The sequence below is a fragment of the Pelophylax lessonae genome (genome assembly GCF_965119305.1).
Source record: "Pelophylax lessonae genome assembly, chromosome: 2".
Classification (NCBI taxonomy): Eukaryota; Metazoa; Chordata; class Amphibia; order Anura; family Ranidae; genus Pelophylax; species Pelophylax lessonae.
In genome coordinates this window covers 410,658,997-410,673,645 of record NC_138769.1, presented here as the reverse complement: position 1 = coordinate 410,673,645, position 14,649 = coordinate 410,658,997, and the positions used below count along the sequence as shown (strand labels likewise).

Here is a 14,649-nt window from a genome sequence, read left to right as displayed (position 1 = left end):
CAAAAGGGTGTCATAAGACACATGAACATCTTCAACTATCTAAAGTGACCCTGTCACCAAAGAATTCATTTCAACACAAATCTTAGATTATATGTGCATTTAACATATTTTATACATGGTATTGCCATGTAAAATATCCCTTGTGTAGACACACAGTATCTCACAAAATGTGTAAATATCTCACATTCTTGGAAATATTTTATTATATCTTTTCATGTGACAACACTGAAGAAATTACACTTTGTTACAATGTAAAGTAGTGAGTGTACAGCTTGTATAACAGTGTACATTTGCTGCCCCCTCAAAATAACTCAACACACAGCCATTAATGTCTAAACCGCTTTCAACAAAGGTGAGTACACCTCTAAGTGAAAATGTCCAAATTGGGCCCAATTAGCCATTTTTCCTCCCTGGTGTCATGTGACTCAGTGTTACAAGGTCTCAGGTGCGAATGGAGCAGGTGCGTTAAATTTGGTGTTATCACTCTCACGCTCTCATACTGGTCACTGGAAGTACAACATGGCACCTCATGGCAAAGAACCCTCTGAGGATCTGAAAAAAAGAATTGTTGCTCGACATAAACATGCCCTAGGCCAGTGATGATGAACCTTGGCACCCCAGATGTTTTGGAACTACATTTCCCATTATGCTCAACTACACTGCAGAGTGCATGAGCATCATGGGAAATGTAGTTCCAAAACATCTGGGGTTCCAAGGTTCGCCATCACTGCCCTAGACTATAAGAAGACTGCCAAGACCCTGAAACTGAGCTGCAGCATGGTGGCCAAGACCATAAAGCAGTTTACCAGGACAGGTTCCACTCAGAACAGGCCTCACCATTATCGACAAAAGAAGATGAGTGCACGTGCTCAGCGTCATATCCAGAGGTTGTCTTTGGGAAATAGACATATGAGAGCTGCCAGCATTTCTGCAGAGGTTGAAGGGGTTGGGGGTCAGCCTGTCAGTACTCAGACCATACGCCACACAGTGAATCAAATTGGTCTGCATGGCTGTCATCCCAGAAGGAAGCCTCTTTTAAAGATGATGCACAAGAAAGCCCGCAAACAGTTTACTGAAGACAAGCAGACTAAGGCTATGGATTACTGGAACCATCTCCTGTGGTCTGATGAGACTAAGATAAACCTATTTGGTTCAGATGGTGTCAAGCGTGTGTGGCAGCAACCAGGTGAGGAGTACAAAGACAAGTGTGTCTTGCCTACAGTCAAGCATGGTGGTGGGATTCTCATGGTCTGGGGTTGTATGAGTGCTGCTGGCACTGTGGTGCTACAGTTCATTGAGGGAACCATGAATGCCAACATGTACTGTGACATACTGAAGCAGAACATGATCCCCTCCCTTCGGAGATTGGGCTGCAGGGCAGTATTCCAACATGATGACGACCCCAAACACACCTCCAAGACGACCACTGCCATGCTAAAGAAGCAGAGGGTAAAGGTGATGGACTCCAGACCTAAACCCTATTAAGCATCCTCAAACTGAAGGTGGAGGAGTGCAAGGTCTCGAACATCCGTCAGCTCCATGATGTCATCATGGAGGAGTGGAAGAGGACTCCAGTGGCAACCTGTGAAGCTCTGGTGAACTCCATGCCCAAGAGTGTTGAGGCAGTGCTGGAAAATAATGGTGGCCTGGCCATGCAAAATATTGACACTTTGGTCCCAATCTTGACATTTCCACTTAGGAGTGTACTCACTTTTGTTGACAGCGGTTTAGACAATAAAGGCTGTGTGTTGGGTTATTTTGAGGGGGCAGCAAATTTACACTGTTATACAAGCTGTACACTACTACTTTACATTGTAGCAAAGTGTCATTTCTTCAGTGTTGTCACATGAAAAGATATAATAAAATGTTTACAAAAATGTGAGGGGTGTACTCACTTCTGTGAGATACTGTACAAAAGCCCTGAGCCTGCTAGGCACCACAATCTTAGATGTGATATCAACAGCCCTAGCAGACTCACAGCTGTTACTCCAAGGACGACCTATAATATTCTTCATTTTCATTTCTCTCTCGGCAGCTACATAAATGGTTATATTGGGAGGTGATGGGAGGGAAGGAGGAGTCTGGTCAACAAAGACAGTTATTAAGACAATTTTAAAAGAGGAAAGGGCTATGATGTTTAAAGAAGTAAGGGGTTGTGCTAGAGTATTGACTAAGTAAAGTAATACTTAATGCTCGTTTTATTTTCTTTAAAAATAATTAACATGTTATACTTACCTCCTCTGTACAGTGGTTTTGCACAGGGCAGCTCAGATCCTCCTCTTCTCGGGTCCCTCCCCGTCGCTCTTGGCTCCTCCCTCCTGCTGAGTACCTCCACAGCAAGCAGCTTGCTATGGGTGCACCTGAGCCGCGCCGCAGCTCCGTGTGTCCATTCAGACACAGAGCCACCTTTCGACCCCGCCACCTCTCTCTTCAGATTAGCTAACTGACTTTGATTGACAGCAGTGGGAGCCAATGGTACTGCTGCTGTGTCTCAGCCAATCAGGAGAGGGAGTCCCGGACGGCTGAGGCACTCATGGCTGGATTGAGATGGGGCTCAGGTAAGTATTAGGAGGGCTGAAGACACACAGCCAGTGAAGAAAAAAAAAACATGGAAAAAAAAAAACTGCAAATAAGCAAAAAAAAAATACCAGATTTTCTATGCTTATACCTTTCTTTTAAGAAGGTGACAGGGTCTCAATAAAGGAAACCTACACAAGAGACATACAAAAGCCTGGCTGTTTTTGGATTTAATGCCTAAAGATAGTAGGGTCAATAGGCTGTTCCCCTAACACAGTAAACTTTTACTTTGTAAGGGAATTTTCAGTTAGCTGAGGTAAAGTTTTGCTCACTTTCATCATCCAATCATGTGTAACCAAAAATCCTAGTTTGGGGTATTCTTAGTAAAGTGAATTCTTACCACGTTCACTAAGCTAAGTGAGAAGTCCTTTGCAAAGTGAAAAATCACTTTACAAAGTAATCATACTTCATGAGCTTCAGAGACCATGCAAAGCAAACATACTCGGTGAATTTCAGGCACCACGTAGTGATGTGAAGGCTGACAGGAGGAACCACAGTGTTCAGCGTGGGACACACTATTACCTTCTTCTACAGGGTACTGTTAGTTTTAGTGAGGAAGTGACAAGTCACCAAGGGTTGATTTTAGGTCTTAGGTGTAAGGTTAGGTGTAGAAAGTTCAAGTGGGGTCAGTTAGGTGTAAGGGGGTGTTTTTTTTTTTTCAGCCACACTGATTGACTAATTAAAACAATAATTGCCTTTAGTGACTTTTAGACATAAGGCTATGATAATCTTGAGGTAAAGATTCATTTACATTTTAATGTTGAAAACTCTGGGTCTAAAAGCCGTAATATGCTGAGAAAAACAAAAACATGTGAATGAGAATTTAAAAAGGAAATGAATAGTTTTAAGAAATGTAACTTTTTTTGTTTTAAGATCATGCTTAACCTCTTGGATCCGGCATCTGCCAGCTCTTTAAGAGCTTTAGAATGCCGGGAGGCAGGGCTTAAGGTCATGTCACTGCCGTGATTGACTGTCATGACGGTCACATGATCAAAAAGCACCCGATCGCAAGCAGTGAACGGGAACTTTCTGTAAGCCTCCAGTAACTGTGCTAGGAGCACGCGGGGTGCGGGCCCTCGGCACAGCCCTATCGGTGCTATTGCACGCAAATATGCAGCGTCTTGTCGCCAAAACCCGGCCAACGAGAGTCCATATATTTGCGTGTGCTTAGCACGAAGAGGTTATGAAATGAAGTGCTGCAATGCAAAGGTTTTAAAGGGCCCTACACAATTTTTGTTTTTCAAGTACAATGTCATACATGACAATTGGTTTATGCTTTGAGCTTTTTTCTTTATCTGATTGAAACCTTGTAATGAGACCACTGTTAACGGGTCTTATTTGAATTCTGTAAAGAATGGGCTTCTTTCAGCAAATTTAAGAAAAGTATAGAATTACCATGTGAAAAGGAGACTAGAGATCCACCTACTAAAAGTAGAAAAACAACTTATAAATATACAATATTTCATATTTATGTGATTAAAAAACTGGATTTTTGACTTACCGTAAAATCCTTTTCTCTTAAGTTCATTGACGAACGCAGTCTCTGATGTATATCAGTAGGGTAATACTGCCCCCTACAGGAGTAGGACACTAGGCAGAAAAAAGTTCTGGCTACGCTTATGGGCAGTTACATAGTTACATAGTTAGTGAGGTTGAAAAAAGACAACAGTCCATCCAGTTCAACCTATGATGTGTGTGTGTGTGTTTGCTTTTAACCGTACATTGTATACCCCTGTATGTTGTGGTCTCTAAGGTGCCCATCTAATAGTTTTTTGAAACTATCAATGCTCCCTGCTGATACGAAGAGAATTCCACATCCTTACCGCTCTTACAGTGAAGAACCCCTTACGCATTTTAAGGTTAAACCACCTTTCCTCTAGTTTTAGTGAGTGGCCACGTGTCTTATTGTATTCCCTTACTCTGAATAGTTTGTTCCTTATGCTAGGGTCACCAGTACAGTATTTGTATATTGATATCATATCCCCCCTCAATCTTCTCTTCTCCAGAGAGAACAGGTTCAGTGCTTGTAGTCTTTCCTCATAGCTGAAGTCCTCCATTCCCCTAATTATTTTTGTTGCCCTTCTCTGGACTCTTTCCAGTTCCAGCACATCCTTCCTGAGGATCGGTGCCCAGAACTGGACAGCATACTCCAGATGTGGCCGGACCAGGGTCTTGTAGAGTGGAAGAATAATCTCTTTATTTCTGGAGTGAATCCCTTTTTTTATACATCCCAGTATTCTGTTGGCTTTACTTGCAGCGGCTTGGCATTGCATGCCACTGCCAAGCCTGTTTTCTACCAGTACCCCCAAGTCCTTTTCCATCCTAGACTCACCCAGAGGTTCCCCCACTAGTGAGTAGCTTGCTTTCTGGTTTTTGGCCCACAAGTGCATTACTTTACATTTTTCAACATTAAACATCATCTGCCATGTAGTTGCCCACCCCGTTATTTTGTTCAGGTCCGTTTGTAAGGTTTCTACATCCTGCATAGAAGATAATGGCATGCCTAGTTTAGTGTCATCTGCAAATACTGAGATTGTACTAGATATCCCCTCCTCTAGATCATTTATGAATAAATTAAACAGGATTGGTCCCAGGACCGAACCCTGGGGGACCCCACTTTCCACACCTGCCCAATCCGAATACTCCCCATTAATCATCACCCTCTGGACTCTCCCCTGGAGCCAGTTCTCTATCCAGGTACCAGGGGGTCTACCCTGTCTCTTCCTGCATAGGATGTCAGTTTTGTATCAAAGCAGTGTCAGTTAAATAATACCAACCCAACGCGGGTACTGCGTTCGTCAATGAACTTAAGAGAAAAGTATTTTACTGTAAGTCAAAAATTCAGTTTTCTCTATTGTTCATTGACAGACGCAGTCTCTGATGCCTATCAGTAGGGATGTCCCAAAGCAGTGCCAAAAAAAGAGGGGTGGGAACAGCAGAAAAAACAAAACCCCAAGGCCAAACATAGCCAACCAGGCAACACAGGACTCATCAGAACAACAAGATGAGGCACCCCTGAAACAAACAGTAAACACTTTGCCAGGACCAGAGATCCCAGCAAGGAACTAGGTCCTTACTCCTAACTAGGCAGATTAAAACTGACATCCTATGCAGGAAGAGAGAGGGTATACCCCCTGGGACTGGCCATAAGCGTAGCCAGAACTTTTTTTCTGCCTAGTGTCCTACCCCTGTAGGGGGCGGTATAACTACTGATAAACCTACCAGATAAACCTACTGATTTACATCAAAGACTGCGTCTGTCAATGAACGATAGAGAAACTTTATTTATTTTCTTACTTCTTACCTAAATAAATAAAGAAGGAAACATATATATATATATATATATATATATACACCGTATATATATTTCCAAATTAAAACTACATATACATATTATTTCCTGCCAAATCTCTGCAATCAGACAATTAATTAGAGATCAGTCCTTATTGACACCTGCTTTGAAAATGTGTTATTCCAGCTTAGAGGCAATGAGGCTTATGTCATGTTCTGTACATTTTGGTGTTTATGTAATAACTTGTTGATGGGGAGAAGAGAAAATTGGCAGATGTCTTTTTTTGTGGCAAGAAAGGAACATTGAATTCAGCCAACCAGACCAATCTCCATTGCATTCTTAGGATATATCTCAATATAAGATAAAGTATAAATCACTTGTGTATTATTGTTGCAGTTCATAGATGTACAAGACATGATGCCTAGAATGTCTGTATTGTACCCTGCCTCACATCAACCTGAACCATGTATAATACAAAAGTCTCTTTGGTTGTTGTCATGGAAGAATCCCAAGAGTCCCGGTAGCTCTATTGCTTTAAAAGAAGTCACTAAGGAGGGGTTTGGATTGCCATTCTTTGAAACAAACACAATGGTGTTTGTAATGAGCATTTCTGCATACATTTTCATGTTGCACAAAATTAACAAAAATTGCACAAGATTATGTGTGGTAAAACACTACCATTTATTCATATGGGGCAATGCACGAAAGTATTTTAACATGCTGCCCTACAGCACAGTGATTCAATGTTCATTTTTGGCTGCTCCTCCATTTAATCACAGTAAATGTACTCTATACCACAGGAAAAGGCACAGATGTGAATGGGCTCTAAAGGATAGCAATCAATAAACTCTTGGATAACTCATATGAACACCATCTTTCTAGCTAATCATCTTCTAGTCTAAAACACAATTATTGCACCAAATGATATACTGAAAACTAAAATCTCATCTATGTAAAAAGACTGCTCCGCCTGTTTTGTAAATAGACATTACTTCCTAAGTTGGCCTATGGCTAGGGCAAATCTAACCATAAAATGCTAAGTTCACCTGAAGTCTTTATTAATAGAGTAGATACAGTCGTGACCAAAGGTTTTGAGACTGACACAAATATTAATTTTCACAAAGTCTGCTGCCTCAGTTTTTATAATGGCAATTTTCATATACTCCAGAATATTATGAAGAGTGATCAGATGAATTGCAATTTATTGCAAAGTCACTCTCCCATGATAATGAATATTTCCACTGCATTTGTGAAGAAGACTTCAGGGCACCCAAGAAAGTCCAGCAAGTGTCAGGACCCTCTCCTACAGTTGATTCTGCTGCTGATTCAGGGCACCACCAGTGCAAAGCTTGCTCAGAAATGGCAGCAGGCAGGTGTAAGTGAATCTGCACGCACAGTGAGGCGAAGACTTTTGGAGGATAAAGAATAAAGAATGGTACAAAAACATCCTCCAAGAGCAACTTTCCCTAACCATCCAAGAACAGTTTGGTGACAAACAATGCCTTTTCCAGAATGATGGAGCACCTTGCCATAAGGCAAAAGTGATAACTAAGTGGCTTGGGGAACAAAACATTTGAAATTTTGGGTCCATGGCCAGGAAACTCCCCAGACCTTAATCCAATTGAGAACTTGTGGTCAATCCTCAAGGGGCGGGTGAACAAAAAAAATCCCACAAATTCTGACAAACTCCAAGCATTGATTATGTAAGAATGGGCTGCCATCAGTCAGGATGTGGCCCAGAAGTTGATTGATAGCATGCCAGGGAGAATTGCAGAGGTCTTGAAAAAGAAGGATAAACATTGCAAATATTGACTCTTTGCATAAACTTATGTAATTGTCAATAAAAGCCTTTGACACTTATAAAATGCTTGTAATTATACTTCAGTATACCATAATAACATCGGACAAAAAGATCTAAAAACACTGAAGTAGCGGACTTTGTGAAAAAAATTATTTGTGTAATTCTCAAAACCTTTGACCATGGCTGTATTTTGCACATTTTTAAAGCAAGCCTGAGGGCTTCAGCAGTGTATTGAATCTGCATTAGGAAGATACTGCATGCTCCTTTTGATACCAGCACCCATGCTCAGATAGTTTTCCTGACAGAACCCGGAAAACCAAAAGCCAGTGGTTAGAGATGTTTTTTCAGTTTGTTGCTCAGTCCTTCCTGTACTACTGCCTTCCTATTAGTTTGTGAGGAAGCCCACCACTCTTTCTGTCAAGTAAGTAGGCAAAGTGAAAAACATTGGGATAGAAAAAGGCGGGGCTTTGCGGGGAGTAGAAGGATCAGAACCAAAACCAATTGTAAAATCAAAAATACATTTTATTTTTTTTTATAAAATGTATTTTTGATTTTACAATTGGTTTTGGTTCTGATCCTTCTACTCCCACTGGCCCGCAAAGCCCCGCCTTTTTCTATCCCAATGTTTTTCACTAATCTTCAACAGGGGTAAGGGCCTATTTTACATGGCAATTTTTTGTCTACACTAAGTAGGCAAAGGGTATAGAAAGGAGTGGGCCACAGCAAGAGAGGAGCCTGGGTTTTCATCCTAACGCTGGTTCAAACCCCCCCTTGAGCTCACAGGTATCACACTGACAGAAAAGGTAATATTAGCAATTTTCAAATACCGTATCTTGTTCTCACCACAGGATATTTGCCAAATCCCTTTGCTCTCTACATCCTGTTTTGTTCTATCTTGTAAAAACGTTAATTATTCTGTTCAGTAAGACCAAGAAATGAATGAAATGGTACAAAAGAGCTAATGCAGTCGATAATATGCTTTTAAAATCGCAGGCCTTCTTTTAAATTACCATGCATGTAATTTAAATGCAGATCAATATGCAATTTAAAAAGGATTTGTTATATTTAAAAAAAAGCCACCATGCCTCCACAAATAAATGATGGCAATTCATTTTTAGGACTTTATACAAAGGGGTACTACTGCACATGATATGGTGTATGGATACTAAATAATAATTCAAGTGGAAAAAAAACAAAACTTTTTTTTTTAGACGTGTACTCATATTGTATAGGTGACTCATATATCCTACGTTTTGTTTTCTTTTCCCTTATCTTTTACTCAGTGCCGGGACAAGGTCATCTGGTCCCCAGGGCGAAGATGGCAAACTGCGCCCCCCGCCCCCAGGGTATAAAGAAATTAAAGAAAAAGTCAGTGTCATTTCAAAACCAATATTTCCCATAGATGCCAAAGTTAAAAACAAGGAGCAGTGCCATGTCAAGCTGACCAAGATTTCCTATAGATGCCAATGTTAGACAGGGAGCAGTGCCATGCCAAGCTGTCCAAGATTTCCCATAGACGCCAATGTTAGACATGGAGCAGTGCCATGTCAAGCTGACTGAGAGTTCCTATAGACGCCAATGTTAAAAACTGGGAGTAGTGCCATGCCAAGCCGACCAAGCTGTGTCCGTACTCGTGAGCAGTGCCGGTCCTAGCAAGCACAGGGGTCATCGGGGCGGGCGGGGAGAGAGGAGGCAGGCAGGGAATTCAGAGAACTGAAGGCAGCCTGACAGGAATCTTCACTGAGTGAAGCACAATGCCGGACGTTGATCCGGCACTGACTTCATCCCCAGGAGCCTCTCATGGAGCCCCCCAATGGTCACGGGCACTCAGATGGGTCAGTCCGCCCCTGGTATGAACTAACACACCAGGCGGGCGGGTGAGCGGCCGCTAATGGCTGCCTGTAACAAAGTGAGCCCTTCATCTGTCAGTGGAGATATCCGCCTGACAGGGAAGTGAAGGTCTCACTTCGTTACAGCTATTAGCGGCCACTCGCCTGCCAGCCCAGTGTGTTAGTAGTCACACACACTTCACCTGTGCTGCGCTGCGCCCCCTTCCTCTACCGCCCCCCCCCCCCCCCCCCCTGTACCGGCTCTGCTTTTACTATAATAACTCTTACTATAATACAAGAATAGATCTGGACATAGACTGAACATTTTTTGGAAAGGTTCAGTGTAGATTAGAAAATTATTCTTATAGAAATGATCGTAACTGACCAATCACAAGGAATATATTTTGGGATCATTTCATATGACAGCTAAGGTTCCGGGGCAGTTGCTTGTTCTTTCCAATCATCAGTACTTTGAACAAGGGATATCATTTAAATTTTAACTGCCCTATGTGCTAAACAATTATTTCCACTCACAAATTTCTTTAAAATGATCATCTGCTGCTGCAAAATTATTTTAACAGATATCTCTCGTTTTATTTGCCTTGGAAATGACTTTTCTACAAAGAAAGCTGTTTGGTTGTTCACTTTTATTAAAATGTCTTGAAAATTCACCAAATAGTGATGACTAAATATTCCTAATTACTTTCCTGTTCATCACATTTTTATTGACTCTCCTCAAAACTTGTTATAGCCAACCATATGACTGTGCGAAGGAATAAATGATCAATTCAATTATAACTAATTGGCCCTTTTTAAACTGTATTTCTACTTTTGAAACCTAAGTGGGATAATATTTACTTTATATTTATTAATCATACACATAGCATAATAAAAAAAAAATAAAAAAATCACAGCTTACCTTTTTTAGATGTGCTTTTCTGGAAACTCTAGCAATGTAAAATTCTACAGAGTTCTCCTTGTTTATGAGGTGGCTGAGCAGCTGTGTTTTCTATCATTAACCCTGTCTGTACTATGCTGGCAGATCTCATAAATGTAAGCTAGATTTGAACATGGTCTGTGCTAACAAAGCGTTAAAGGTTTAGTAGCTGGTCTTTTTGCATTGTACATAAATGAGAAGAAACTCAACCTGTCCTTAAAGAAGAACTATAGGCAAAACTTTTTTTTTTTTTAATTTTGGATAGAGTAAGGGAAGGTTATAACCCCTGTCAATTTTTTTCCCGCCATCCCATGTTCCATTGCGGAGATTTCCCTTTACTTCATGTCCCATAGCCAAACAGGAAGTGAGAGAAAATCCTTGCAATTAAGGGAATTTCTTAGGGACCCCCAGGTCACCAGAACTAGTGTCCCCATTGGAATATTTCTCCTCTATTACTTATCTGGGAACAACACAAAATTTGGGATTTTCTTTTACTTTCAATGATAATGGTAAACAGGACAAATAAAGATGGTGAATCTCCTTAATGGCGGCACAGACAGCAATAAAACCTGACAAATGTTCTAATCCATCTCCACTCTGTCCAAAACTAAAAAAAAAAAAAAAAGGTTTTCCTTTAGTTATAGTTTAAGATAGACTCACTTTGACATTGTTCAGAACTCCTTGAAGTCAGCCAAGACACTTTATGTCTAGAAAATCTAAAAGGCAAGAAATATACTTCTGGTATGCTGCAAATGAGGGACAGTTGGGAGGTATGGGAACAGTGTCTTGTATGAAAGACAAGGTAAGGTCCCCAGAAGAGCTTATTTTTTCTTACTCAAACTACTGTACACATAAGTTGAAAGTCATGTTGGCAGAGAAATATAGATACAGATAAAAAAGAAGAGCAGACACAATCTTACCACCATCAGGCACCATGATGGGGGAGAAGGTAGCAGTGAAAAAAAAAAACTTTGAATTATTTCTAAATATTACTCCATATTTCTAAATGTATTGGAAGTACCACTGTTGACATCTCCTGATGAAAATGCTAGGGGCCTCGACATCATGCTGATCCAAAGACTTAAATAGTCACTGACTTTGAACTTTTTGATTTTTCAGCTCCTTTATTTCTCTCATTCATCTTACAGATTTCTGTAAATCAGTCATATTCTTGTTCATTTATAATCTTACAGGACCCATAAGAAACCATTTACAAATATTCTAGTCAAATATCCTGCCAAAAATGTAAATTCATTTAAATTTCCTATCTCTACTTGAAAAGAATCAAGTCAAAGACAAAAGAATAACTAAAGATAAAAAGATAAAAGTATGGCAACATGTTTTTTTATAGTATTCCCTTTCCGCAGCAATTGCCCCAGCAGTGCTTAATGCTAGAGGTGACACATTATCACTGTTTTGTCTTCACAGGACATGCTTCTTAGACAGATTCTCCCAGGGGGAGTGTAGCATTTCCAAATATTTTAACAAAAATTAAACTGAATTTGTTGCAGAGCCCACAACATCGGGCAATAGTCAAAGAGATATGAGCATGTTAATTGTAAAGCTATGAACATGTTAATTGTGAAGCTGCTATCAGGCCTTATTCTTGGTATTTATTTGGAGTATTTTAGCGAAAAGGAACCAAGCCTATTATTTCTGTAACAGAGAAGTAGAGCAGCAGTTCACCATTGGAAGAGCCAAAGCACCATCTGCAACGTCTGTTTAGTCTTCCCAATCTGTTTTGGTAAAAGCATCTGAATCTAAGGAAAAAAGGAATGCTAAATCCCAAGTTTGGCCCTATTTTGCTCATATTGGCAAAGCCACATCACACTGTTTGTTCAGTCTTTTGGGCGTATATAAAAAAATGATGCAAAGAGCCATAGCAATTCAAATGAAGTATTACCTACTGTAGCTACTGAAGAAGTGCAAAACTCATTGGGTATATTATAGTTCCTTACAATTAGAGATGCAATGAAATTTTGGAGGCCGAAACGTATCACCCGTAAATGGTGTTTTTGGCATTTTGGCAAAAAAAAAGTGCCGATAATGGAGCAGAAAATGCATGTGATTTTGTTGCAATTTTGCTGTGCTTATGGTGTTTTTCATAGGTCATGTAAGTCGAAACCAGAAATCAAAAATGTAACACAGGTGCGTTATTGATGCGTTGTCAATGCATTTCAACTGGGAGGTGTGTTTTTTTTAACTGGTCAAAAATGCAGCAAGCAAGATTTTTAACACCCCAATGGAAGCGCAATGGACCAGTGTGAAGACATACATAGAATTTAAAGGCATGCATTTTTCTAGAGCTTTTCTTGCACTAAGGGTGCCGATAATGGCCAATAATAAATTCATATTAATTTAAATTCATGATATTAAATTAAAAAGTTGAATAGAATACAATTATATATTAAAAAATATATATATTTTTAAAAAAACGTAATTTTCGGTTTTCGGACATCCTTTATGTTTGGTTTTAAATTCAGCACCAAAATTTGCATTCGGTGCATCTCTATTTACAATCTGTGTGCTCATATTCACTATTATAACGGCTTTTGCAAGTGAAAACAGGTGTCACTGGCACCTTTGGGATAAAAGGTGCAGATGGGAAGCTGAGCAGGATGAGTAGCAAGGGAATCAACCAACATTTGCCAATAATTCATAAACCACTAATGGAGTTTCAGGTAAGAAAAGTGGCACTTAACAGGGAATTCCTCTCTAATGAGGCAAGAGCTTTGTGTAAAAGCAAGATTCAGAGGAGAATAATCCCCTACAACAGCCATGATATCAGGACTAAGAACACAACGTAAAATCTTCAATTTCCATTTGAAAGTGGACTTGTTTTATAAAATTCTGTATTTAGCATAACAGATCATTTAAAACACAGAAAAAAATGTGTGCTCTTAGTGCAAAAGAAGTAATGCAGCAACCTATATTCTGGACATAAGGTAATCCAAAAATAATGAATCTTTCTTTATCCCCTGAAGACATCCGTTGCACCAAAACAAAATGTGTGTAGGATGTGGCCAGTGACATATGAGGTTGTACACCTGCTGTGGATCCCTGATGTTTTGCCTGTGTTACTCTGTAACCTTTCTGAGTATATCTGCTATACAATAATCACGTGGTTTTAGCATACTGCTCTATGGTCCTTTGTTCTTTCTCCTATCCATTATTACTCTGAGGTGCTTCCTTTGGATAACCAGTGAAGGACCCTGGAGGTGGTGGAGTCAGCGGCTCCCTGAGTGGTGGCTCCCCCATTTACATGATTTCGGCCCTGTTGATCTCTTTTCATTTAGAGTGTATTACCATTTGGTAAGGGAACTGGCACACTTGTCTATGTGGTGGTTTGGCATTCTTCCAAGTGGATTCTCATCATTTTCAAGATTTTGCATTTGGACTTTTTATATACATTTTTTTTTTAAGTTGACCCCTTTTGTTATGCACATATCTATTTTTTGATTGTTATTTCACAATTTATGTGATCCATATTGTTTATTAGGGTTTAATAAGAATTAATTGTTGTTTTTCACACATATAATTTTGTATTGATCACTACAGAAATAAAGGTTTTGGATACCCTTTAGATTATAATAGATAATTTACAACTGAGTTTTACCTGTCTGTAGCAGACCAGCACCACTGTCCTTCACTCCAAAGTGTTGCTGAATGTCCAGTAGAACGCCTGAAAAATACAGACACAATACGTCAATCTACCGTTCTTATTTACATGATGCGCCAGTAACAGACAGGCAAAGTGCGCCCTATGTGCACCTTATTTACAATGAAGAAATATTACTGTACAGTTCATGTATTTCTTTTGAGTAACCCAATTTAGCATTTGCACATTTAAAAATGAAATTCAATTTATCTTCAGAAATCTACACCAGACTCACAATATCCAGAAAAAAAATGGAACAAATAATAAGAATATAGGAAGAAGTGAAATATTGAAGTAGGGAGAAGAAACAGATGAAGTTTGTCCATGCCCTTCATTGCCTAATGCATCCTCTCTCCAGGACAAGAGCTCAATCGCTTTGTAAATACTTGCACATTTAGGTCAATAAAGAGTACCAAGGAAATGAATTTTGCTTTCTTTGTATGCGGTTTTGTGTCTGCAGCCAGGAAAGGTCTGCTGAACTGTGCTGTAAATGCATCTCCCTATTCTTTTATTATGTAGGTATTCTATTATAAGAGCACTGACTGAAGATTACAA

At 39.8% G+C, this 14,649-nt stretch overlaps 1 protein-coding gene across 2 annotated transcripts in view; it reads right to left on the bottom strand.

Moving 5' to 3' along the window:
- SPNS2 (SPNS lysolipid transporter 2, sphingosine-1-phosphate) overlaps window positions 1–14,649 on the bottom strand; it is a 181,580-nt gene that overhangs the window by 76,144 nt on the left and 90,787 nt on the right. For both annotated transcript variants that reach the window (XM_082245211.1, XM_082245212.1), the window contains exon 2: window positions 14,053–14,118. In XM_082245211.1, the coding sequence (XP_082101337.1) occupies window positions 14,053–14,118 (66 nt within the window). The remainder of the gene's footprint in view (window positions 1–14,052; window positions 14,119–14,649) is intronic.